The sequence below is a fragment of the Chlamydotis macqueenii genome, chromosome 4 (assembly GCF_036417535.1).
Source record: "Chlamydotis macqueenii isolate bChlMac1 chromosome 4, bChlMac1.mat, whole genome shotgun sequence".
Classification (NCBI taxonomy): Eukaryota; Metazoa; Chordata; class Aves; order Otidiformes; family Otididae; genus Chlamydotis; species Chlamydotis macqueenii.
The window spans coordinates 74,857,507-74,885,049 of NC_141559.1; the positions used below are offsets into that span (position 1 = coordinate 74,857,507).

The 27,543-nt window shown below is 38.7% G+C and overlaps 1 protein-coding gene across 5 annotated transcripts in view; it reads right to left on the reverse strand.

Moving 5' to 3' along the window:
• Positions 1–2,833: 2,833 nt before the first annotated feature.
• FAM193A (family with sequence similarity 193 member A) overlaps positions 2,834–27,543 on the reverse strand; it is an 81,744-nt gene continuing 57,034 nt past the window's right edge. For 3 of the 5 annotated variants that reach the window (XM_086746588.1, XM_086746587.1, XM_086746589.1), the window contains 11 exons: positions 26,029–26,182; positions 25,748–25,927; positions 23,120–23,371; positions 20,538–20,736; positions 18,999–19,271; positions 18,397–18,679; positions 15,997–16,183; positions 13,888–14,118; positions 11,192–12,035; positions 8,164–8,245; positions 2,834–3,716 (listed from right to left, as the gene is read on the reverse strand). In XM_086746588.1, coding sequence (XP_086602714.1) covers positions 3,623–3,716; positions 8,164–8,245; positions 11,192–12,035; positions 13,888–14,118; positions 15,997–16,183; positions 18,397–18,679; positions 18,999–19,271; positions 20,538–20,736; positions 23,120–23,371; positions 25,748–25,927; positions 26,029–26,182 — 2,779 coding nt within the window. In that variant the 3' untranslated portion in view covers positions 2,834–3,622. Of the gene's footprint in view, positions 3,717–3,954; positions 4,073–8,163; positions 8,246–10,148; positions 10,429–11,191; positions 12,036–13,887; positions 14,119–15,996; positions 16,184–18,396; positions 18,680–18,998; positions 19,272–20,537; positions 20,737–23,119; positions 23,372–25,747; positions 25,928–26,028; positions 26,183–27,543 lie in introns of all 5 variants that reach the window. The other 2 variants (XR_015258416.1, XR_015258417.1) reach the window with 2 other exon arrangements.

A 27,543-nucleotide genomic window follows, 5' to 3' on the forward strand; every position in this document is an offset into this window, starting at 1 on the left:
TTTGAGCAGTCATGAGCACACACTGAACATCTATGCACTCAGTCACTATGTGAATTAATTTTTAATACATCAATCATCGTCTCAGGCTACGGTGAAATTTGGGTTGCCAGCATGCTGAATCTCAGCTATACATTTTTAAGTACCAATGACACCACACTAAAAAGTGTGTTGACAACTTTTGAACTCTCAGCTACATTCCCTCATAAAGCAGCAATAGTGAACAAGCAGAGATGAGATATTCATGTGTAAGAGCTTCCTTAGAGCACTCAGTATCAACACTGTTCAAGATACAAACATTTTGTGCAATTATGCCCTCTTCCATTAAGAAAATGCCTGAAAAAGTTCCACACTCTCAGATTCAGCAGCACTGATACCAGCAGACAGGCCTGAAACAGATATGCCTCCAGTCACCTCCAGAGCATACTCACTTTTCATATAGGTTAAGATTAGTAAAGTATAGGGGGACAAGTTACACTAGTTATCAAAGTAGCCTACTCTGAAAGGTGGAATTCTTCCCCCTTTCAACTCTCATGAAGAACTCAAATTTACTCAGTCATGATGTGTTACTTATAGAGGTCTCCTCTACTCAAAGTTGTCTTTGAGCATATTTTATCTGGATTGAATGCATCTGAACTACACAAACACCAGTATAGAACATTTGTGCTTCCAATGGAGGTTATAGTGTTCAACCTAAAAAGACTTCACATCACTACTTATTTAGGCGTTAACATGCTCATAATTCAGCAAATCCTTACTAAAACCATTCAATGAATGGATTAACAGTAACTAACTCATTTGCCCAAGGCCACAAAAGCAGTAGAATTGAAGCCAGTATGTTTAAATCTCCTAGTTCCCAGACTAGTCCGTGCTTATTTTCACTTAATTACGAATTTAGAGAAGTATAACTTGCCTTTAAATTCTCATCAAGGTGCAATAACAGCAGATCCATGGAGACTCGTCCTTCGTGCTTTCTGTGTAGTGTGTGGGATCCCGTCCGTTGTACCGATATACCATGACGGCGCACAAGGCAAGTATCTTTGAAGAATATTACAAACATATACATATATTCCTCAAATGCAAAAGTACTTCTGGTGTCTTAACCCAGAATTTCAAAATAAAGAGAAACATGACATATTCATATATCGCTCTTTGAACAGCTTTGTTAGTAGAGAATAAAGCCAACTTTCTTCACAATTTACTAGTGAAAACAAATGCTATGAAATAAGTTTTCTAGCACCATTAAAATTTCAGTACTTTCAAAGCCTTTCTGCTCCAGAGAAGCTGAGATCTGCACCAATATTTGCCAATGTGACATCACCTATTTTTTCCATCCCATGCCTCAAGTTGAGATCACCGACATAGAAATTACTAGTGACGACATACACTGCCACCTTGTGTTACAGTTTAGAACTGAAAAAGCCTGAAAAGTTGGATTTCACATAAATATCCAGCTTCAGTTGTTTTAACACCTTCCCCCCGCCGCCCCAGCCACTCTCCTACATGAGAAGCCTCTCCACTTTTACATAACTAAGATCTAACCCAGGTTGCAACAGATGCAAGCCTCCATGACCCCAAGAAACGAAGTTCATTCTTCTCCACTAACCAGGCAGGTATTTTAAACAGTACATAGAGACAGTTGGTGCTAGGTGGCGTAGCTATTGCCTGTTAGGTTTGAGATGATCTTCCTCCAGCACAAGCAAATAAACATATATGGTTCAATATTGCATTGACAAAAAAAAAGTGAGGCTAAACCATTAATCCCTTCCTCAATCTGAATCTGAAGAACAACAACAGAATTTGTCCCCTTTATGTCCCTGGACTATATTTTGAGAACAGGTATTGTGTCATTCCCTCCTCTACAAGAGGAAACTGAAGGCTCATGCACTTGCAGTGGCTGGGAATAAGCTGAGCAACTATATTCTGTACCAGCAGCACACACTGGAAGAGGAGCTCCAGGATCAACAATAGGGATGTGAAGTTGTAGGTAGCTCAGTGGCCTCTAGCCAACCCAATCCTCTTGCTACATGTGGGCCTCACAAGGGACATGGAAGCAATCACCCATTAAACCTTCTCAAGTCTAAAGCTGAGTGTAAATTACACTGTGTCCTCCAAAGCAGTCCCAAGCCCAGTGGGTGTATCACAGAAAAATATGTGTTAACAAGTGGAAAAAAGAAAAATGTGGAATGGTTCTGGAAAAGGACATTAATGGGCTTTGAAGTTGTATTGGCCATTTAAATACAGGGTAAGTGGAAGTCCTATTTTCTTTAAAAAAAAAAAAAAAAAAAAAAAAGGAAGACTGCCTTATAATCTGGGTAAATGTGGTCATCAGAAGTAAAAAGAAAGCTTCCATTGTCTCTATTTTGAATAAATACACAGTATCAGCTACAACTGCAGTATCTTTATGCAGATCAAAATTCTGAATTACCAGTTTCTTCCATGCTGGGCAATACTACGCAACCTGTAAAACCCTACTATATTGTTAACTATTTACATGATAGTAGCATTGAGCCTATCTACTTCATTTCTGCACTGACATTAAATCAAAATATTTTGTATTAACTCATTTCTCACAAATTATCTATTGAAATAGAAGTAGTACAGTAATTCACAGAATTCACAGACTTAATTCCAGCATTCAGCAGGGGTATTTCTTGCTCTAGCAGATAGCAGTTTTTCCCACCAGGTGAGCTGGCAAACAAGGAATATGCTAAAGTTAAGTAGCATTCACTGACAAGTTTGACACAGGATGAAATTCAGTTTAGAAAACCATTATTTTTTTCGGTATGTTTCTTCTCTTTCCCCACCCAAGCAGAAAAAAAGCAAGACACAAATCTTCTGCCATACTAATGTATTCCATCTTTCAAAAAGAAAGACATGATTTTAATATTACTTAACAATATGTTAAAAAAGTAGCCAGTTAGGCTTCAGTGTTAATACAATTATACACTCTATAACAGATTTGATAGTGTGAGTACTGTTCTTTTTTAAATTTTCTCATTCTGCAAGTATTCTTACACAAGCTGGCTACAAGTCAGGAAAAAAAAAATCAAAACACAAATAGCGTAACTTGTACACTCTTAAACAGTAGATTGTGAAAGAACTGAGGAAATACTTGTCCCGTAAGAGCCTCTTTTTCATGAAGTCATGTCAGGAGAATTTTGGAGCAGATGAAAGCACAACTGACTGGGTCCATTCCTTTGTCAGGAGTCAGAATGACAAAACATAGCTAGATGCAGAAGTGACAGGAGCCACTGCAGATGATGCAAACTAGTATTTTGGCCTCCACCCAAGCCTAAGCAATTTAAAGTCTCTGAGGCCAAGGCATTCAGAAGGAGATGGAAAAAGAGCTATTGTTCCAACTCCAACGGCATACAGCTACAATCAAGTAAGTCTCACTCACAGACTACAAGCACACAAGCTAACAAATTCAGGTAGAAAGTGGCAATTTTTCAGTCCGCAAGAATTATCAGGCCAAAGGGTTCAGTGCAGATCCACACAGCACTGGGGACAAGGCAAGGCAGCACTGGCTCAAGACCAGATAAGCTCTCAGCACAGCAGGACAGATAAAGTGGAGTTGTCGTTCATTGATTCCTGCAGGGTTCCCTCCCCATATTGTGTCATTTCAATGTGCAGCAAAGGTGGTTTTTTTCAAGCTAAAATTGGACCAGTTGATGGACAGTCTCTGCCTTGTCTGTCTGGCAGAATCCAAGCAGAATCTGAAAAGAAAAGTGATAAAGTGAAACCAATATATTTAATATCAAACCACAGGTGTTATCCATCTTTTGAAGGACAAAACCTCTTTAAAAAATCACTTGTCCATCACAAACCACTTACTTCAACCACCACTGGATTATCAAGAGTAAGTGAATGAAGTAGCAAAGAACACTGCGTATTTAGCAGCACAGAAGCTAGCTGAATGTTAACTAGAAACAGAGGTCACATCGCTGTATTTACCCAAAACATTGTAACAGTAAGAAGGAATGGCAGGTAATGTGTAAAGCAGAAGCACCAATGGCATGGGACAGTACCGCTTCTCTTCTGAATCCAACAGAGTTATGTTTGAGACAAAGACCTAGGGAAAGGAGGTTATATAATAATATAAGTAGTCCACATCCCTGGAAAAAAAGCACCTTGAGAACAAAAATCCACTTTTTTGCTTTCACTGAACACAGTTTATGGAAGAACTTTTGAAAAAGGTCGGCATGTGCAGGCATTTCAGTGACTGTTAACTCATGCTGAAGAACTTTATCGAGGCAAGGTGTGGCTTGTTTAGGCTAAAGGCTGCAGGACAACATCAAAGCAGTGCATACCCCTTTCAGGAAGGCTGTAAAGCTTCTGTAGTGACTCAAAATTTAAAAAGAGGAGCAGAGAGAAGGAGCGAAATAGAAAAGGTACAGTGGAAGGTTAGAAGAACGGAACTTATTTTGTTCTTTCTATGCTAAAGTTAAAAGTAGTTTGCAAAATTATACCAACACTAGCACTATCTCGTATATGCCACATTTCACTTAGAAACTCTACATGTCGATTAAAAAAAAAAATCCTTTAAATGGCACCATGCAGAAAAACAATTTTTAAGGAAAGAGGGCATGTACTTTTGAAAATGTCATCATCTAGTACATTGTAACTCCATAAACAGAATCAGATTGGAATGGACCTTTAAAGGTCATCTAGTCCAACCCCCCTGCAAGGAGCAGGGACATCTCCAACCAGATCAGGTTGCTCAGAGCCCCGTCCAACCTGGCCTTGAATATTTCCAGGGATGGGGCAACTTGTGCCAGTGTTTCACCACCCTCATTGCAAAAAATTTTTTCCTAATTATCTAGTCTGAATCTACCTCCTATTTTAAAACCATTAACCCTCCTCCTATTACAACAGGCCCTGCTAAAGATTTTCTCCCCATCTTTCCTGTAGGCCCCCTTGAGGTACTGGAAGGTTGCTATAAGGTCTCCCCGGAGCCTTCTCTTCTCCAGGCTGAACAGCCCCAACTCTCTCAGCCTGTCCTCATAGGAGAGGTGCTCCAGCCCTCTTATCTTCATGGCCCTCCTCTGGACCTTCTCCAACAGGTCCATGCCCTTATGTTGGGGGCTCCAGAGCTGGACGCAGTACTGCAGGTGGGGTCTCACCAGGGCAGAGTAGAGAGGCAGAATCACCTCCCTCAACCTGCTGGCCACACTCCTCTTGATGCAGCCCTGCATGTAATTGGCTTTCCAGGCTGCAAGCACGCATTGCCAACTCATGCTGAGCTTCTCATCCACCAATACACCCAAGTCCTTCTTCTCAGGGCTGCTCTCAATCCATTCTCTGCCCAGCCTGTATTTGTGCTTGGGATTGCCCTGACCCATGTGCAGGACCTTGCACTTGGCCTTGCTGAACTTCATGAGGTTGGCACTGGCCCACCTCTCCAGGTGGAGAGGATCAAGGTCCCTCTGGATGGCATCCCTTCCCTCCAGCACATCAATCACACCACACAACTTGGTGTCATCAGTGAACTTGCTGAGGGTGCACTCTATCCTACTCTCCTTGTCACTGACAAAGATTCTGAACAGGGCCGGACCAATACATACCACCCTCGAAGAATGCCACTCGTCACCAGTCTCCACTTGGACATTGGGCTGTTGACTGCAGCTCTTCAAGTGCAGCCATCCAGCTAATTCTTTATCCATCAAGTGGTCTATCCATAAAGTCCATGTCTCTCCAGTTTAGAGACAAGGATATTGTACGGGACTGTGTCAAACACTTTGCACAACTCCAGGTAAATAACGTCAGTTGGTCATCCTTTGTCCACCAATGCTGTAACCCCGTTGTAGAAGGCCACCAAATTGGTCAGGCACGATTTGTCCTTAATAAAGCCACGGTGGCTGTCACCAATCACCTCCTTATTTTCCATGTGCCTTAACATAGGTTCCAGGATGATCTGCTCCATGACCTTTGCCAGGCTCACAGAGACTGACGGGCTTGTACTTCCCTGGGTCTTCCTCATTCCCCTTCTTAAAAATGACAGTTATGTTTCCCCTTTTCCAGTCAGAGGGAACCTCACCAGACTGACACATCTTCTCAAATATGATGGACAGTGGCTTGGCAACTTCATCCGCCAGTTCCCTCAGGACATGTGGATGCATCTCATCAGGATGGACTCTCATGGACTTGTGCACCTTCAGGTTCCTTAGATTGTCTCAAACCTCATCTTTCAGGTACAGTGGGCGGTTCTTCATTCTCCCAGTCCCTGCTTTTGCCTTCTGTGACTTGGGTGGTGTGGCTAGAGCTCTTGTCAGTGAAGACTGATGCAAAAAAGTCGTTTAGTACCTCAGCCTTCTCCACGTCCTAGATAACCAAGTCTCCTGTTTCCTTCTGGAGAGGGTCCACATTCTCCCTGTTCTTCCTTTTATCCCTGACATACCTTAAAGAAGCTTTTCTTGTTGCCCTTGAAATCCCTGGCAAGATTTAATTCTGTCAGGGCTTTAGCCTACCTTACCTGATCCCTGGCTGCTCAGACAACCTCTCCGTATTCCTCCCAGGGTACCTGTCCTTGCTTCCACCTTCTGTAGGCTTCCTTTTTGTTTTTCAGTTGGTCCAGAAGCTCCTTGCTCATCCAAGCCAGCCGCCTGGTGTTTTTGCCTGACTTCCTCTTTGTTGGGATGCATTGCTCCTGCGCTTGGAGGAGGTGTTCCTTGAATATTAACCAACTTTCCTAGGCCTCTCTTCCCTCCAGGGCTTTATCCCATGGTGCTCTGCACAGCTGATCCCTGAAGAGGCCAAAGTCTGCTCTCCTGAAGTCCAGGCTAGAAGGCTTGCTGTGCACCATTCTCGCTGCCCTAAGCATCTCAAACTCCACCATTTCATGGTCACTGCAGCCAAGGCTGCCCTTGAGCTCCATGTTCCCCACCAGCCCCTCTTTGTGGTGAGAACAAGGTCCAGCATAGAACCTCTCCTTGTTGGCTCCTCTGTCACTTGGAGAAGAAAGTTATCATCCAGACACATGCATTTTGTATAGTAATAACAAGCAGCACAGAGAAGCAGTTGTACTCTGTCCTTTTCAAGACCCAGACATACATTACATTCCAGGCACACAGACTATGAAAACTATATAAATTTAGAAAAAGAACTGGAAATCCCTACTGAAAGCCTTTTCTTAATAAACCCCACCCTTTAAACAAATAGCTTTAATTTTTTGTGAAATACTGTTGATTCCTAAATTATTCAATTGCAGGAAAACAATTTATTTGTAACATCTCAGATTTGTCTGTCATGATGAAAGGTTTACTAAATGTATCCATGGGAAACTAGCACACCCACTCACCATTAAACAACACAAATTAGAGTAGATTTCAGTATTACAGAAGAACATGTGCTACATTATTTAAACATGAGCTGTCTGCTCATATTTCAGGAATGTGAAAGTAACTAACGTGACGTGTAAAACCCAAAAGCAACCAAAATGCAGAGAAGAAAAGTTTCACAAGCACAGGTTCATATTATTCTTTTACTGTCACGGCACTAGCATAAGCATCCCCTCTTTACGATTGGCATAAGCTAATATGCCACTGTTACACCATCTCTACTTCATGTACAGTATAAAACTCCAAATTAACAGCTCCTATAAACAAGGAAGAAAAACATCATGAACAAACCTTTCTAAAGCATCTGTTCTGAAATTTAAGAAGTTTTATTTGCTCAGCACTTAACATACAACATTGTATTTTTGTTGGTGTTTTTTTTTTTTTTAAACACTATGCAGTATTTGATCTGTGGGGATAAAAGAAATACTAACGCAAACTTTGCTTATAGAAAAAAAAATGGTAGCTGAGGACATTCTAAAAGCCTTGATGAGAACCCGGGGGACACGTAGATGATTCTGGCACTCATTTCTGTATTTGGGCTACTCAGCTATGATCTGTACCCATAGATCTACACCTCTGGTGATTGCTGCAGTATTCAGAATGTAAGCTGTAACAGGATTTGCTCTGTTACAACACAGGCTTTCCTGCCAGGAGTTAGTTATTAAGTTACGGGTTTTTTTTGTTGTTGTTTTGGATTGTTTCTTGGTTTGTTTTTTTTGTTGTTGTTGTTTTGGGTTTTTTGTTTATTTTTTTTTATTTTTTTTTTAACCCCCTGCATATAGAAAGAAGCACAACAGCTTCATGTGTAGGGATTACAGCACTTCACCTTTTAAAATACTCCACTTCTCTCTCTGTTTCATCCATTTCCACGCTGTCTAGATCAATGTCTTTGGGTAGAAACACATCATCTACAAAGGAAAAAAGATGACACTACGTTAGATTCCATGGGGAGGGGGGAAGGACAGAGGAAGAAGCTTGAAGAAGCTGCAGTAAAGATGTTTTTGGAGAACTGCCTGAACTTTGTAAGCTATTGATTATTCATGTTTAGGCTGAATTAATACAAACTTATCATTATCAAACTTAAAACCCCTATAATAGTACCTCTGCTAAGCCTTTAAAGAGTTACCCCGGGAACTAGGAAGAGATGACAGTAACAGAAAGTTTACTGATTGCACAGGTTGCAAGAGATGTCATAAACTTGGAATAGACATGAGAATGGTCAAATTACATGAAGGGCTCAACAAATCAGATAGTCAATGAATAGCATTTGACTGCTTGAAATTTGTTGGCCTTACTACTAAAAAGGGAGCTTCAGAAACATTTTTAAAACTGTACTTATAAAGAAAAATATTTCAAGAATTTTAGGTTTGTAGAGTTGCTGTACTCCCGCTGGGACATGATCATCAGGCTGTATCTGCAAGTTCTAAGTCACACTACCTACAATTTGGATTTTTTTTTTTTAAAACATTTAACATTTTAAATTGGTCTGAATTTAGGCCTCAACTATTAGCAACAAAGTCTCTTTAAAGTCTGTTAGTATATTGTACTGTCTCAGTGTATGGTTCTCTTTTGTACTTAAAAAAAGCTAAAGATAGCATAAATTTGAGCATTATCCTCTTGAAGTCTCTTTTCTTACTACATATACACTCCAATATCATTTCTGAAACAGCTTCAGAACATTCCAAAAATGGTGAGACAGAGAAACTAACTGAAAGCACCTAGTACACATCACAACTCTCTAGAATCCTTGAGATTCCAAGAACAAACAACTCTCTTAAACTACCAGGAATGCCTTTAGAAAAGTTGCACGTCTGTGCCATGCAACTTACTTCTGAAGAATCACAAAGACCTATAAACACAGAGCTTCCCTATTCCCCTACTTTTCTTCAGCCTCTTCATAATAAGGAGTTAAAACACTCTGCCAGAATAAATTTCATTGAGAAACAGAGATCACACCAAAAGCAACAATGTTCCCTGCCTTAACACTTCATTTTAAAACTCAGTTAAAAATCCTGAAACTTTGTTACCTGCTTTTCATGTTCTTTCAGTTACCCTAGTTCTAATTTTTTTCTTAGTTCATTTTTTGTGTTTTTGCTAAACATAGTGTACATGAACACTATGTCTTTAAGAAATTACAATTACATGAAAGATTGTATATTACAGTATCTTTCTTGTAGTTCTAAGGTCAGAACACTTCAAAGTGGCGATCCAGTCCCGAGCAGCACAATTCTCTCTTTATAAATTCAGAAACATGTCCCTACGTTTTTTAATATTTAAACATTTGTTTTCAGAAACTGTAACTATACTTGATTTAAGCAGCAGCAAACAATAGCGAGAGGCAGGAAGGAAGAAAAGATGCAGAAAGCTACCTCCATTCTCCTAGAGTAAACAACCTCTACCACCACCACCTTCTTCAGATGTCTCCAAGTCTTCTCTTTCTGCTCCTAATTCTAGAGTTTTATCTTGCTCCAATGACTGGAGTACATTCTTCTTGGTAAATTAAAAAAAAACCAGAACCCAAGCACACCACAAAGTATGCACTAAAGTATCAGAGAAAATGGTTCAATGCTGTGAGGCTGCTCAATTGTCATGGAATGGAAACATGGAACATAGGAAGAGTTAAAAAGAATGACTAGTGGGCTGACTCAACCCAAACATGAAACCACGAAAACAAAGTTGGGCTCTACACCTAGCACTTGCAACAACTAGGAATTTCTTACATTTTTGTAACCAAGCTTAATAAACATAAGTATTCTGAAAGACTAGCAGAGAGTGCCAAAGGATTAAGGTCTCATACCTTGATGGGCTTACCAGACACAATGGCAGTGAGAATTGCAATATTAAGTCATTCTACTGAATGGACATTTAATTTATGCACCATTACCACTCAGCTACCAGATGATCCCAGGGGAATGACTGGGTGCTCTGAGCAGACAGATGTCCACACTGCAAAACTGCCATTCCAACCAGCAGTCCCAGCAGGGACCCAGCAAGTGCAGGAATAAACTGGTGCCCAAGAGGGGCAGTTAGATTAGTGTGCTGACAAAGCCAACCAGCTAGCACTGCATGCGCTTCTCAGCTCTGGTATCAGCTGTTAGATATTTTCAGAAAAACAAAAAATACGTTGGGAAGAAAATCATGCAAGTACAACTTATTTGAGTCAACTCAACCTTCTACAGTTTTATTATCTCTATCAGAGAAATAATAAAAAAAAATAAATCTGTTTACTAGAACAAACTAATGTTCATGTGGAGAAAACACTCAACATTAGCAACTAACATCCCACTGTAAGTTTTCACTCTGTCAAATAAAAAATAGTAAATTCGGTTTTGTATTTACTTATTTACCTGTTAACGTAATTACTACATGAAAGGAATTATTTCCATTGAGAAAATGCATATTTATGCATCAGTGATCATTCTTTGGCTGCAGAATCCCCTTATTTTCTTTGCTCAAAGAGTAAGATCAGACTATACTATTAATGCTGTATGAGAAACAATCTTGCTTTTAAAAAAGTTCAATATTGATTTCAGCATACTATTGAATTATTTTAAATATTTATTTTAAGGATAGGCTTTACAAAAAAGACTGTCTTAACTGACAAAAACCCTATACAACACCAGCAGCATATGCTAGTCTATTCGGTCTTTAAAGCACCCTACACCTCTTCACTATAACAATATGCATCTCTTAATTGTTATAATTACAATTACTTGAGTTTTCCTGACAGCAGTTTTTCCTGTTTCTCTAATTTACATAGGGAGGAATGACTGAAGATAAAGATTCCAAACTTCTGGACTTAAACAGTGACAATAAAAAACAACTCGAGTTCTTCAGCTTTCTTATGCACTTACCAATGGAATTGTTGACTTTGTCCCCTTTTTTCTTCTTGTTTTTCTTGTTCTTGCCTTTTGGTTGAGGAGAATCTGCAAGTATTAGCTTATTGTTCTGTTGCTGTTCACTTGGTGAAGGGGATTCACTTGTTATGGGTGCTTTCTCTTCCTTTACATGGTTCAACTGTTTTTTGTTGTTATTGTTTAATTTCTTCTCCTCTTTTTTAGGTTCTGCAAGTGTTGGGAGCTCTGCTGCTTTTGCTTTGGATTCTATTTGGTTTCTGCTTTTAGTCGGAATCTCAGCTGCTTTGGGGGGTTCAACAGGCTTTTTCACTTGTTCAGCACACTGTTTGTTTATCTGCTTTAGCTTCTGCTTGCTGTTTCCTTCTTTATGTTGATGCATAATATCAAGCAGAAAAGAGAGGGGCTCATGCTGCTTTACACTCCCCTCTTTCTGGTAAAGCAGCTTTGAGTCTCTAGTGTTTATGGGATTGGATAGTTCACAGCCCGTCTCTGCAACTGGCCTCTGCTCTGTATGATTCACATGTCTTGACAGTGAACTGGAGGAGGTTTCTATCTTTTCTGATTGCTCAAGTGTACCATTTTGAATGTCTTCAGGTGCATTTGGGACAGATTCCTTCACTGCCTGGCAGTTTTGAGTAAGCATGTCCACTTTCTGACAGTCTTTACTTGTTCGTTCTTTCTTCTTTTTCTTTACAGCTCGCAATTGCTGAAGTTCTTGAAGCCGTTGTAATTCTTGTTTCAGTCTCTCCTCTTCTTCTTCCTCGCGCCGCCTCTGTTCCTCAAGCAACTGGTGATGCTCCCTCTCTCTGGCTTCTGCTTCAAGTCGAGCTTTTTCTTCAAGCTACAAAATAACAATAGGTTTATTGAACGTGACAAATATTTTGGAAATTGGAGTTTTACAGATTATAACTACTCTTCTCTACGAATATTATAAATCCTAGGATGCTAACATAACAATTTACTTAACCTAGAAGTCTGTGCAGCAAGCAAATAACTATTTATACAAAAGCTGCTCTTTAAAGTACATTAAAATAATTCCTATATTTCAATTTTTTATGTTCCTCCAGTGTATTTGACTGTCATTAATACCAACTGTTGATCTTCTCTTTGCTACTTACTGCTAAGCCTAACTCCATACTAAAGTTTTCTATGACCACAAAAACCTGCTGAAAACAAAACGTTCAGCTTCATTCTCAACAATTGCACATATTACTGAGGTAACTCAGGTTTGCATCATGTTGCATCGTTTACCTGTTCTGTTCCTATAGTAGCAGAGTTGCTCTGTTTCAGTGTTCAAGAACACTAGGAAGAGTAATCATTATAAACATTTCACAGCAAAACTCTAAGTGCACTAAAGTTAAGTTGAAAGTTGTCAAAACAGTATGGTGAAGTTTTCTGTTGTCAGTCATAAGTTAATTAACCACATCAAACAGACACAAGAGATTTTTTTTTCCAGTCATTACTGCAAATGTCTGAAAGTTTGCTGTGCAGCATTGATCTTGCATCATTACCAAAATGAAAGCAAGTTGTACACTGAGAACAATCATGTAAACTTATTTTCTTGCACATTTAGAAATGCCTGTACGGGATTACATTTTCACAGTTATAGAAGTCACGCAAAAAACTCTATGAGAATCTTCAATTTCTTATGTTCAAACTGCATTGCAAGAGCAAAGTGAATTTTGCATTGTGAATTTTATTTATAAATTACTCACTAAGCTCTCAAGTTGCTGAACAGTGCTAGAACATGAACAGAAATAAAATAACATGTGAACATCAGGTATTCAAATCCCATAGAAGAATCTAAAGAATGTAGAACTAGTGCTGCAAGGAAATCCACAAACAAGAAATATTTACAGTGTGGTCACACAACATGCTTACTAGAATTCAAAAATATTCAGCAATCAATCTCACTGCACCTTGAACTTTATACCCAAGGCTGATACTTGAATTGCAGTAAGAAAAGTCAATCTCCTGCTTGTTCAACTTCCAAAAAAAAAAATCTCTAGTAATGCAGCAAATATTGTTTTCAAAAAAGTAATTTCACTGTTACAGAGTTCTTCAGAAATGTTTTTACCAGTTTCCATTTGAAAGCAACCTGTAAGTTCTTCCCTGCTCCCTCTCTGCAGCTCGCCACTTCACTCCAGCTTGGGATAGCCCTTCGTGTCATCATGTGGTACAGAACTTAACCTCTTTCAATCAGGACAGCAAGGTGGCCAGTGTAATAAAAAATATCAAATCTTGACTTTTCCACTCTCATAAAAGCACTGACCTTATCTTTCCTAGGTTCCTACAGAGATACTTTATCATAACCATTATCCCTATACAGAAACACCAATTTTCTAACGTACCCCACTTTTAAATGACAATTTTACAAAACAATAAAAATTCTTAACATTTCTGACACTTAGAAATAGCTTTCTAAAGTTTTGGAAATTTCCAATATAAAGCTGACTTGCAAGAAAACACATGACAATCACATTGTGAGGAATCTTCCCAGTGTACTACATGACTCCTTAAGGCAGCATTGGTACAGGTAAGCTAGCTGCATATATACAAACAGGCAGTGTACCACAGACTACACAGAAAACAATTGTAACATTATTATAAAGTCATTATTCAGTGGTATACTTACAGAGAGTGCAAAGATTCAAAACCACGAGGTCTAGGTTAAACATACTTTTAGGTCTTACCTTTCTTTGCTTATGTCTGGCTCGCTTGGCTGCCCGAGAACTGCTTACTGGTTTGGTTTCAGAGCTGTTTATAAATTGTAGCAAGTCTTCCACCTTTCGATGGTCAACAACACTTTCCCTTTCAGAGATCTGATCTGGTTTCTTCGGCTGTTCCTCTTTCCTTTTCGTTAGACGTAAACGAAGCTTTTCTCGCATCTCTGCATAATTTCTACTGGTTGGTGCAGCTGGAGGCTGAAGTACACAAGACAAAAATGTAGTGACCAAATGTAAAAATTTCCCTGACCTAACACTTTTGAGATTTTGAAATTCTAGAGACCTTCAAATAACTGGGAAGGTCCAAACCTGAATACCAAACTCCTTATTGTTTGTATGTGTACTTAACAGTGGATTTAACAAGCAACAGACCTGTCAGACTTGGTGCTAGCTTGTCAACTGTATTTTCCACTGAAAGAATGACTGACCTTGCAGAGGAATGTACAAGTGAGAAGACAAAGAAATACCTTTAAAAGGAAGAAAGGAGATTTCCGTATTCTCTTGTGATTGGTATACCACATTTGAAAATTTGAAAGCAGCAGACATTTGCTGCTGTTTCCATTTTCTGTGAAGTCTGCTTCAGAGTTTGGGCTACACAGGCCTCTGGGCTGTAACTGTGAAGGCTTCATTACCCTGCACTGAAGCATGCCAGCATACCTCCAGCAGAGTGGCATCAGTAACTTGTTAACACTGCTACAAGTTGAATCCTTATGTCACGTTTCAGATCTGTATTCCCATCCACCGCTGCTGCCTCTCAGCTCCGCATTCCTCCTCCCTTCCTGCTACCTTACCCCCTCCCCTCCTGCACCAGATCTGGTGCCCATCTGTTCGGAGCTATACCAGCTCAATTCATTAAAACAGCAAAACAGAGCCTATTAACTTAAAAATCCTGCAGCGTTCTGCCACTTCAGCAAAATGAGTAACTTCCTGTGCAATCAGCTGACTATCAAAGACAGATCAATCACGGACATGGTGGAAATATGCAATGAGAAATGGGATCCCCTCCCTGCCCCTTTCAGCCACAGGGCAGGGGCTTTTACATCACTTCAAGCTCTAAGATGGAACTGCATCTGATCAAACACATGGCCAATAAACTGAGCTTTTATTTCAAACAGGAAAAAAATGCCAGAGACTCAAATTCTACTAGTTAAATGACCATTAAAATGGACAAAGAGAGTTACAAATTAAGCCAGTAGGAAAACGAAATTTTAAGTTAATAAAAAATTTTATGTGGCAACTTAACAGCTTTAGCATGTCATTTGTGCAAATGAAAATATATGATTACAAGAATTCACTAGACATGTTACTAGTATGAAGTCAAATTAGGGATGCTTCAAATGAAGTGTTAAGTAATAAAATAAAGAACATAAGGGAAAAGATTTCATATAACCTGCATGCTTTAGAATTTCATAATTTCTCCAAAATGTCCTTTAAATATAAATACAAGTCAGTGCCTATCAAAATGCAGCAGTAAAGGAAATTGTTTATAGTACTGAAAACATGGAACATGCAGTTTGGGCTTTCCTTTGGTAAAAGTATAATTTAAACTTACACTGCCTAAATTCTACATAACAATAATTTCTTTTTTTTTTTTTTTTTTTTTAAAACGAAGTTAAAGTGAATCCTTTGAGGACTGGTATTTTTAAAGATGGGCAAACAGGTCAAACTGCTACAAGCATTTCAAAAAATATCCCATATTAAATGTACTTTTACCTAAACTCATAACATTATTTATAATTAATACTACTAACAGAGAAATGCATGAATTTTGGAAAGTTATTTAAATAGCTCAATGACCTCGTTTGCAGTTTCAGTTAAACATGGTATCTATTATCCCAGTCAGTTGCTTCCTAAATCTTTTAGCCATTTTTATGCTCTTGAATCGCTTTCAACTAGAAAGGTTTGTTTCAAGTCTTCATTTCAAAGAGGAAAATTACTTTCTAACCATGCTCCTTTTACTCTTGAGTGAGCTCCAGAGTGCCACCCCCATAGCTGCAGTCTGATAAATCACATGCAATCAACAATGAATAAGCGACAAAAAAGCAAATTAAAAAAAAAAAAAATCCAACAACTTACTCCTCCATGGCCGAAGAACTCACAGTAACAGCAGTCACAGTATTTTCCTTCCTTCTGATTTGTGGATGTTGAGGTACTGGAGCTATGCTCTGAACAGCTGTCTTCATCCTGGCTCTCCTCTCCATCATACTGTTGATGATCATACGTGTTACTGTTCTCACAGCGATGGCCTTCACAATCCGGATCACTATGTTAAATTAAGAAAAATCTTATTAAAGCTCTAGATTATAATAAATAAGGTATTTGGAAAAAACCACACAGTTACACGTACATCTAACAGGAACAATAAACTCTCAAACTGGGATATCAGCCACCAGTAATGCATTAAATCCTAAAGCCTTCATCTAGTAGCTTGCAAATGGAGATGCTCAAAACCAAGCAGCAAGATAAGAAGATACCTGGGAAAGTGATTTATAAAAACCTCACTTCGTAAGGTGAAGTGAACAAGAGAATGAGTTTTGGAACAGTTCTTCCTGGCTTTAAACAGGTAAAATAGTTTCAGAAGTAGTGGTTTCACCTTTTTTAAATGGAATGGTTTTAAAACTGTTATCTACTTCATCACTTGTGGTCTGAAGAGAGCTGTGCAGCTGTAAAGTACTCAACTTATTTCTAAATCGCCTGGTTTTAGATAGACTTTCAAGCTCTTGACTTATATAAAAAATTCAAGGTCAGCTAAGAGCCAAGTGTTCCCATTACCCTGTTTGCATCTTTATTTTCAAGGGGAAACACTAGCCTGTCTCTTCAGTAAGCAGGTACATAGCAGTTCATTCCCTCCAGAGCTCTGCATAACTGTGCGCTCAGTTCCTCTAAAACTGATGTGACCTTACATCGAAAGTAAAAAGTATTTTTAAAAAATCCACTAATTTAGCATTAGTATTTCTTTGTTCTTATGTTAGAAAGGTGCAGATAATCTGTCTTATCTGCAAAATATGTGAATCATGTCTCTAACCTCACTTCCCCCTTCCCTGTCTCATGCCCCCTCCCACCCCATAAGTTTTTCAAGAATTACTGATCAGGAAAAATCATTCAACTTCTGTATCTCAGTTAGGGAAAGGCACACAAAGCTCTTGCACATAACAGGAGACATTGTCAGTCAGTGCAAACACTCTGACTAGTCAGTTTGAACAATCCTTGCATCACTGTTCCTTGTCTGTTGAGAGTTAGCATTACAGCACCCAGCACAGTATGGTGGGATCATGTCCTAGGGGTGACAGATACAATTCCACAGAAATAAAGGCTTCACTAGTTCTGTTGCTCAGTCACTGGACTAAAAGACTAGAGCATAAAGCAGTTTTTTTCCATTATAGTACATCATTGTTTCATATAGACTGCAATAATTGTTTCTGGGTTCTCTCCTAGTTCATTCCTTACAAACTAAATTACTTTATCAAGTTAGCACCTGGAGATAATGATAAAAGTTGGATTTCTATTGCATTAAATAGTCTATATTCATTTCTCTCCCTGCGCTAGGTAAGAAAGTTTCTTTACAAAATTGCAATAATTTCTCAAGCATGAAAGAATAGTTACTTTGTGATATCATCAATAAAACCAGTTGATAACAGAAACAAAGGCATTTTTAGAAGCACTTCAGGTATGCAGTCACTTAACTCTGCCTAAATCTCACATCAACTTCTGAAAAATACTACAGCAGGAGACTACATTCATAGTGATCATGACCACAGCCCTACAGGTCACAGAGTATTTGGAGCAATGACTCAACTGCTTTTCTGTTACAGCTGCACCCAGAGATAACAAAGAGTTGTCACCACTGTCTGTCTGCCACAACACCTAACACTACCAGAAGACAGCTTCACTGAACTTCCTCCAATACCTTTGAAAACCTTCGGAAATCGGAACATCCTTCCATGGTCCAGTCACTATATAAACGGTGGGACTGATACCTAAGAAGTCTTAAGTGCAGTCCGGAAAATGTGTTACTATGTGGCAGGTTTCAAGACCATGTAAGACCTTTTCATAGCTTGGGCTAAATCTGTCTACAGACTCCACAGGTTTTCATAGCTTTTAATTTCTGCTTGCCACATAATGCCAAAATGATAGAAAACAGATACATTATACAACAGGTTTGTGTCTCTGCAGCAGCAATCACTACTGGCAATGACAGAATAAGAAAGAATAAAGCTTGACTTATTTATCCCAGGTCACATCTCTAAAAGTCAGCCAACTTCTGTTTTTAAGCCTCTAAACTCATTAAGTAGATTCTGCAATGGAAATACCTGTAAAGTCTCACAACAAGTAACGTACTAAGTATCAGAACTCAGTCTCATTTGCTGAACAAAAAGATAGCTGCTCTTTCACACTACAACCATTGGCAAAGGGGAAGAGGTATCTGTACTTTAAGTCCACTTCTATTGTAAAAAAGAACAACAACAACAAACTTACCTGCAGACACTTGGTGGGGCACTTACAGAGCTGTCTGTGGTTGAAGTAGGAGGTGCAACTGTAGTAGGACAAAGACCTGAATGAGGATCCACAAATCCAGGGGCTGTTGCAGCAGTTTTGGGGAAAGACGGAGCAGCAAGATTTGGAAGATGCGGTGTAGAGGCGGGAGACAGTGTAGCAGGAGACAGTGAAGGAAGGGATGCTAAACTGGTAGGACTATTTCGTGGTGCAACTGGTGCAGAATGTCTATGGTCCTCTTTATTAATATTGTGGAACACTTCACCTAAATTGGGGGAAAAAAGAAACTACTTACAATTAAAAATAATAAGTCTCCATTAACTACCCAAACAATCATGCAAAGTGCTGGATGTTATCAGCTTCTGTAAAAATGGGGTAGTATTTCAACATCTTTCTATTCAATCCTAAACTCTAACTTCAACGTCTTTTACAAAATTCTTTAATCTAAGAGTACAGAGACTACAACTCAAGAGTAGCAAGAACAGTGAATATGATATTACTAAAATAAACACATACAAATCTTTATGGTTAGCTAGGTGTACTTGAATCAGTTACTCAGCTGTGTGTGCATTACAAGTCCTTACCTATCGATGAGGGTCTCTTGGACGATACTTTGAATTGGTTGCTGCTGGACTGCACTGTAGTTGCTGTGCAGGAAACAGAAGAAGTGGCAGAAGAGGTTGCCATGACAACTTTATTAGCTTCCATAAAGGCATCCTGGAAATTGTACAGACATTTCTTCTTTGCAGCATTTTTTTTCTCTTTGCTGTCAGTAACTGCTGTTGCTTCATTGCTAGATGTAGTAGGAAGTGCTTCAGGTCTTATTTCTGAGAGTGCTGGTGCTAATATATCACTCCCTTCAATTGAAACATGTAGTAATTAAGAATCACAGAATTACAGAATTGTCTTGATAGTATTTAGAATTAAACATTCAGTACTTCAGAAGCCAGGATAGATTGTTAGTGTTGGCTTGGTAGGATTAGTGAAGTGATCCTCCTTTCCCCCTCCCTTTTCTCGAAATAATATAGCTGTAACAAAAAGTGCTAAAGAGTCTCAGAGCAGAAGTCAAAAACCTTAAATTTACAATTTTAAGAACACTACTTAATGTGTGTTAACAAGTAGCAAAGAAGCTCCAGATAAATTTATAAATTTATAATTTAAAAACTAAAATCGGACATCTTTTTATATGCTATAAGCTTCTGTATCTGAAGGCCAGGTTAGCCACGCAACAATTATAAGCAGAAACAACATATCCTCCTACCAATATAACACCATAAACCTTATCGTCACTTATTGGTAACTCCAGCTAACCACAGCAACACCTTTGTGACAGACCTTCCACACAAGCTTGCCACTATCTGTTGGAACAGCCACCCTTAACTACATTTCCAAACGTATGAGCTACGCTACTGGGGAAATTTTCTGGAGGTTTTTAAATGCCTTTCCTTTTAAATATCACTGTAGTAGCTTGACACAAGTTGGCAGCAGATCAGTCTGAAAAAAAGCCAACACAGAAAACCAAGCTTCCTTTTTCATACAAGTAATAAAATAAAGACATTTTAATACTTCCTATGATGTGAGTGGAAAGATACATATATCTATATATACGTTGTTATTTCTCTTCCACTTTAACCCTTAGTATTTCCAAAAGCTTCCTGGCTTAAATTAATCTATTGCTTGATTTATTCCTGTCTTTTTGAATGACAATGCAGTTATCTCTGCGCACTGTAAGAAGTAGGATGTAGTAACATGTTACCAGTGCTATTATGACCCTGCAGGAAAAGAGCAGGCCTTTGTGGTAAAAGACCAAAAGTTATTTAAGTCTAACCTTAATTCCCATTTCTATGCAACGCTAAACTTCGGAATACAAAAACACCTCTACAATAACCGTACGTGAAGAACAGCATGCTATTCTTTTGCCTTTAGCATTCTCTCCCCAATATGTAAGAAGTTATTTTTCAATTTTCAGCCTCACTGGAGTAGAAATAGCAGCAAATCTCCACCAAAATCCTGTCTCACAAAACCATGATGATGAAACCCACCATTCCTGGTAAGAAGTGCCACACTCTATTTCAAACCATAAGGCTTTTAACTAGTCAGTGTGAAGTAGACCAAATGCTCACCAGGAATTGTATCAGGCAAAAATGTAGCAGGATTCCAGTTCTTGTCATTCATCATCTCTGAACCCCAAAGACTTATAAATTTAGAGCTATTCCAATCTGGAGTGCTCCCAAAACAGCTTGGATAAATATGATCTTGGAGAGATGCATTGAATACTTGATGCTTGTTTGTATGATTCTGAACTGGAGCTGGCGGTAATGCCTACAAAAATAAAGAGTATTTTCCTCATTAATATTCTGTTTGCTTACACAGTCACTCCAAGAGCAATATTTAAATCACAGTGTTTCAATTGTAAAAGGCATTACAAAAAGCATAATAAACAATATTTCCCAAAATGATAAAAAGACTGGTTTGTTGATTTTTTAAATGCAGATAATATATCACACAGATCGTATGTACATGTATATATTTTATTAACACAAACACTGCTTTTAGATTCAGCTAATTAACAAATACAAATAAGTGTTCTCCAAAAATACTTGGGCCCTCATTTTTACCTAAAAACAGTATTAGTATGAATGTAGAACTTGTTAGGAATTATTACCTTGCAAAGCCTAAGCTGCCAAAACCAATCCTCTGTGACATGATAATCATTACCACATAAGATGATTGTGATAAAGGGATTACAAACACTTCAGGATTGAAAATAAGTGCAGTAGAAAAATAAAACACTTATAATTTGAAAATACAATTTGAAAATTGATTATATTCTTCTGTTTTTCTCACCTCCAAGTATGAATAAGTTCCTAACTTAAAACTTAACAGGTAAGGAATACATCCTTTTATTCTAAGAAGCAATTAGTGGGACGAGGGGAAGGGAACACACACTTTTTCTTGTTTCATAGAGGTAAGTCATTCTGGCTCACCCCGTTTCTTCTAGCTGAAATTGTTTGTTCACTAAAATGTAACTTTCGTCCAGTGACCTTGTGCAACGCAAGCATTAGGTTCAACTACTGTCATCTTAAAAAAAGCCAAGGAAAGTGATTTTGTTCTACTCTTGCTCTAGATTTGATGCAATGAAGAGCTACACAGAAGTAGACACAGACACTAAAAGTATCAGCTGAGTCCAATAACATTTCTGACATTAAAGTCAGAACATTCATGGCCAAGCAAACTACTTATATACCCAGTCTCCTTTTTCTATACAGCAGGATAGAAATGGTGACCAATGGTGAAGATGAGAGGTGCTGGAATATCCCGCATCAAGGAAAACTCATACACGAGTACAAAGAAACACTTCACAGGGCAGAACAGCCTATCAATGATGACTCAAGTCTGGTCCAGCAGGGCTTACTAGCTCATTCACCACCAGCTCTGCTGAATTCTGCTGGCTCTTCAAAGGCAAAAGCTCCCTAAACCTTCAGCTTCCACATATGTCTTTCTAGCTCCAGCATAACACAAATACATGGAGCCCAGCTGGTCCAGCTGCTGTGCCAGAGCTAACAGATCTGGCCTGCGTTACAAAGCCACTCAGTGCTAGCAGCCTGCTACTCTGCACGGGGCTTCTGGTGCAGCCTTGACAGTACGCTGCAGGTGTTCCACTACACAAAGGTCTTCTGACAGAAAAGACAACAGAGGTGAGGGATGGGAGCTTGAGTAGGCTGCTATAAGGGATGGAAAAAGAGCTCTGAAAGGATGGTGGAAGATGGGGTACAACAATTAGGGGGTTCAGAAGAACAGTAGTGAGCTGTTGAGAAATGGCAGGCTGCCACACTGCAGTTACGGAACTGGTGCACTGCAACAGAGATAAGAAAGGGACACAGATAAGACAGGAAAAAACAAAGTATATGTTAAGAAGGATGGTAAGAATAAATAATAGTCATCTTGGTGAACTAATGTACCCTCCTTGCAACCAGATCACTGGATCAGATGAAAGGGAGACAAGAAGAATGTGTAACTTATGACAAAGGCTTTGCCCCTTTCAGCAGCACCCACAGTTCGACTGATTTAAATAGCATGTGGAACACCACCACATTAATAGTAATTCTTGCCTTTGACTCATACTTCTGAAAAGCTGTCACCTGGTCCCAAATCCTTGTTCCACATCTTCTTCCTGTTTGTTACTTTAAAGTTTTGGGTCAAAAGATTTTTGCAGAACTTGCAAAAAAGCAAGTTCTCTCAAAACATAAAAATAGATGTCTATGCCTCAATTTTCTCAAAAAAAAACCCCAAGCCACTAACATTTTGAACTAGAAACCTCAGGATGTTCTTGCCAAAATGGAACACTAAATTTTGACCTTCAGTATCTATGAAATGAAGATTTAGTTAGTTTTATTACACTAAAGTCCCATCATTGTTTCCATCATTCAAGACTCATTTGACTCCACGTGTTTTCTAATCACAGTAACAAAATTATCAGTCTTCCTGACAAAAGCTACCTTTAGCTTTGCTGGATGAACCTTCCACCAGTTCTGAATCTGTACTGTTCCCTACCCCTGACTATTCCCTCCAAAAGGACTATTATAAACAGATGACAATTTAAAGCAACTTTCATAGTTTCACTGATACCAGTCATGCTGGTTTATACAGGTGTGCAGTACTTTCCCTGGGATGAGGATGCATCCATCTCCTCTATCAGGCTTACCTTATTGTGTGTAAAGGGAGAAGCTGTATACAAGGTGGGATGGATAAGCGGACGAGGAAGGTGAGGAATTGTATGCAATGGTATGTGTCCATGGATGTGAGGATAAAGATGAAGTGCAGGATGTGCGGGTTTTTCAGGATTCATAAACTGGTGGCCAGCAGGCAGGCGTCCTGTTGCAAGTGCAGAGGCTGTTAGACCTGAGGCTTCTTGTTTGCAAACGTGACATTCACAAGCATTTGGACCTTGGTCAGCCTGTAAGAAAATTAAAAAAAAAAAAAAAAAAAAAAAGAAAATATCAATCTACTTGACAGACAGTAAAATCAGCTATTTCCCCCATCCTTTTTTCTTAGTAACCATTAAATTATTTCATTTTGTATTCATCAATTAATAATTTCAGAGCATCCACAGAATTCTTTAATCTAACACCAATGGAAAAACCTTGTAGTGAAGTAAAAGCACTCGTCGACGATCTTTATCTTAGTTAAGAAAAGAATGCCCTAAAAAATGACAGCATTTCATACTATGCAGACATTTAATGTCCACTATCAGTGAAAACAAATGAGATACTGCTACAAATAATCAAAGACAGCAATAAGAACCTTGACAGCATTTGATCATTACTATGCAATTAATTATTCCACTATAAAAAAATAAAATTAGACTATTATTTTCCACAGTTTTCCAAGTACAAGGAAAAACAGTATGAGTAGAAAGTAGTAACGAGGGTTGACTAGCTGATAAAGTTGGAAGCAGTCCTGAGCTGCATTAGGCAGAGCACTGCCGGCATGCCAAGGGAGGTGATCTTTCCACTCTGCTCAGCACCAGCGAGACACATCTGGAGTGCTGGGTCCAGCTCTAGGCTCCCCAGTACAAGAGAGACACGGACATACGGCAGTGAGTCCAGTGAAGGAGCATAAAGATTATTAGGCCTTGGAGCATCTGTCATACAAGGAGAGACTGAGAGAACTGGGACTGTTCAGCCTCAAGAAAGAAAATTCAGAGAGATCTTATCAGGGTGTGTTCCCTGACTGGACAGGGAAAAGGAGAGTAAAGAGGACACGACCATGCTCCTCTCAGAGGTATCCCATGAAAGGACAAGAGGGAAAGGGCACAGACTGAAACACAGATTCCACTCAAGAAGGAAGAAAAAAAAAAAAAAAAAACCCAAAAAAACCCAAAAAACCCCCAAAACCACCTTTATAATAAAAAAATTAGTACTACCAAGAAACCAATACTAATCTATTAACAAATGAAAATGGAAAAAAAGATGGCAAACAGTATGGTGAGACTCAAAATTCAATTCTGACAAATCTTTGGCTACTGAGGAATAAAGATAGCGAGCAAATGAACAACTCCAACAGATCCTCCCAAAAATCTCAAATATGGTACATGAAATGTACCAGTGAAATCAATCACTTGAATGCAGTGTTACAAGGTAGATACTCAGCTCCAATTAGAAAATCAGACTAAAAAAAAAAGTAATTAAGAGCTCTTCAGAATAATACTGAGAACACACTTTTTCCTCAAAGAAAACAAAAAAGAGACAGGTTAAATCTAGCTTTTTATCTTGCATTCTAGTTTTGCTTCCCTAAGGCAAGTAGATTTACATAATCTCATTTGATTTTCCACAACAAATGCTGAATCTGTTCACCAGTTTCAAGCTAGTCTGACAGAGATCTCAGTCCATACAAGTATTATGCCATTGGTCAGTCATAAACAGGAAAAAAATCTCAGCGTACTTACTGAAAAGTAGCTTAATCCTCTTAACATAGGAGAAAACACTTGCAGTGGAAGGCCTTACAAACATTCTAACCACTGGGGAACATCTAATGGGAGTTCCCACCTGACTGTTGTCTAAGGTCTCAAAGGTGCCCCCTCCGATGTGGATTCTTTTGTACAATAAGCAATAAAAGCACCTGGTATGTTCTCTGTCAAAGCAGTGAGCCCGTGTTGTAGCTGCAGGGTAACTCAGATTAAAAGCCACACAGTCACAAAGACATGTCCACTGGACGCTTTGCTTTGGTGCTCAGCTGTTAAACCAAACACCACTACCTGCTGAGCAGAGACCCTAGGCTGTGTTCTCCGAGTGGTTTAGTGACCTTAGAATAAATAGCTTAATAATCTTAAACTATTTTAAAAAATGAAATCATCAACTACCCCAAGACCTATGCCATAAGGCATGCAATGGACTTAACTACAGAGTTTCAACAGGGAACGTCAGTGCTCAGATGTAATATTAACAAATGCCTGTTAACTAAGTACTCGCATAATTTCCCCCTGCCCTGAATTAATTTCAAATAACATTAACATTTAACAAAGATTCAGCTCATTTTCCGAGTAGAAATGCTTCTTCGTTTCTGTTTCTCATGCATACAAGCAGGAACAAACTTTTTTCCCCTTTTACTGAAGCTACCCCCAATGTAACATATTTCAGGTTTTGACTATAGGACGATAAAAGCCATGACAATATACAATCAGCTGAAAAATATTTTAGGTATCATACCTACCTCCTGATAACTTAATATATTAAAAATTAAATATTTATTTTAAGATGTAAATGTATTATCATTCAAGCAGCCACATTTCAAAAGTTAATTTACTAAAAGGGTTTATTTTAGATTACTATACCTGCTGACTGGGGTAAGATGGTGGGGGACTATCCATTTTTGCTTCATCTTTCCTTAATGCCCTTTTTCCTAGAGATATTTCCTCCTTTTGAGTCCCTGGTGGTTCACCACTGCTCTCCCCATCTGCTTCTTCATCATCTGCTTCTGAGGAGCTGCTGCTAGTACTGCTCACCTGAGGAGACTGGACAACATGAACTCATTAACATAGAGGTGAAGAACAGGCATTTCTCCAACGAGCACATGCAACTGTCAGAAAATGAAATGACACTGTAGAAGCTGTACCTCGTCTTTCAATGCCATGTTTTCACCTCCGCCATTTAGCTCACTGTGAATTCCATTCATGTTGGCTACCACCTCTGCATCATCGTAATTATTCAGCGGGTAGATATCAGCAAATTTTGCTGATAATGGCGCAACATCTTCATCATCACTACCACTGAGGGGAAAGGAGACTTAGATAAATCACAGTGCTCAGTAACTTCAGTTATTGTGAAAGCAACTAGAATACCAAAATGAAATAAAGTTCACGGCATCACTTGTACAAGTGTTCCAATTAAGAGTCAAAGGATTCTCTTCCCAGTTGTTTAATTGAACTTTTTTTTTTCCAGCAAGTAAAATCAAGCAACCTGCTATAAAATCCTACTGAGTATAGTAGTTGCATGCCTGAACAACACCCTGGATCAAAAATAAGATTATCTGCTATTTCTGTGTAAAATATCTTTCCACTAGTGTTTTCTGATCAAAAATCTATAAAATTAATAAGGACAGGACATTGGTGACCTTTAATTTGATAAAAAAATCATTATGCCAATGATTTCCTTCACAGAAAGTGTGAAGTGGAAAACAGTACAATACAAAATTCAAGTTTTTCCATACATTAAATGTCGAACCAGTAACAGTAAGTAGGGAACATTGAATACATCACAGAAACTCAAATTTCTCAATAGTACTTAGCTCCTAGACAACCCCACATCTATGTGCTTTTCAGAATCTGCTCTAAAATACTTAACAGAATTTTTTCTGTACAGACAGCTAGTAAAAGAACATGAACGTTTAATTACCCACTCCAGAGAAGTGTTGCAGATTGGTTAGTTTATGTTTCTACAGCAATCCAGAGCTCTTAAACTGTGCACTTTATCTTTTTGCATTCCATGAGATACTGTGCCAAAATTTAATTACATGATGGCACCATTAGGCATATTTCAAATGTGCAACGAGGAAATAAAATACAGCAGATATTATGAGACATAAAATGGCTCTTCCCCAAGGAGCAGTGGTATTTCCCCAAAAATAGGCTTCATACAGTAAATAAAACGTGAATTCAACTGAACTAGCTTCTGAAGAGACAAATTGAACAATTTTGGACATTTCAGCATCAAAACTAATGAGAGCTTACAGAAACAGCAAACCACATATTTAAGAATATGTAGCTAAACATACTGCCACATAATCTGTTTTCAAGTGCTCCCCAAACGGGTTCAGAAACTCAAGTACTGTTAGATTCAAGTATTCAAGATTAAACCATTGATGGTAGTAAATGCCAAGGTAAATGTTTAAAGGAAATTGAGCTCCGTGAAGTGATATTCATCAGAAACATCCCACACATCTGCACCATCCTCATTCATCACACCATATTAACACCGAACGCTAATGCCAAATTCCCTTGACTGTACTGACAACAGGTATTTCATCAGCATTCCCATCAGTACTGAAATCAGTTTTTTAAAAATACTCCTTTAGAATATCACATGACAGAAGAGACTGCTGGTTAGCTGTACCCTAACTACATACAGAAGT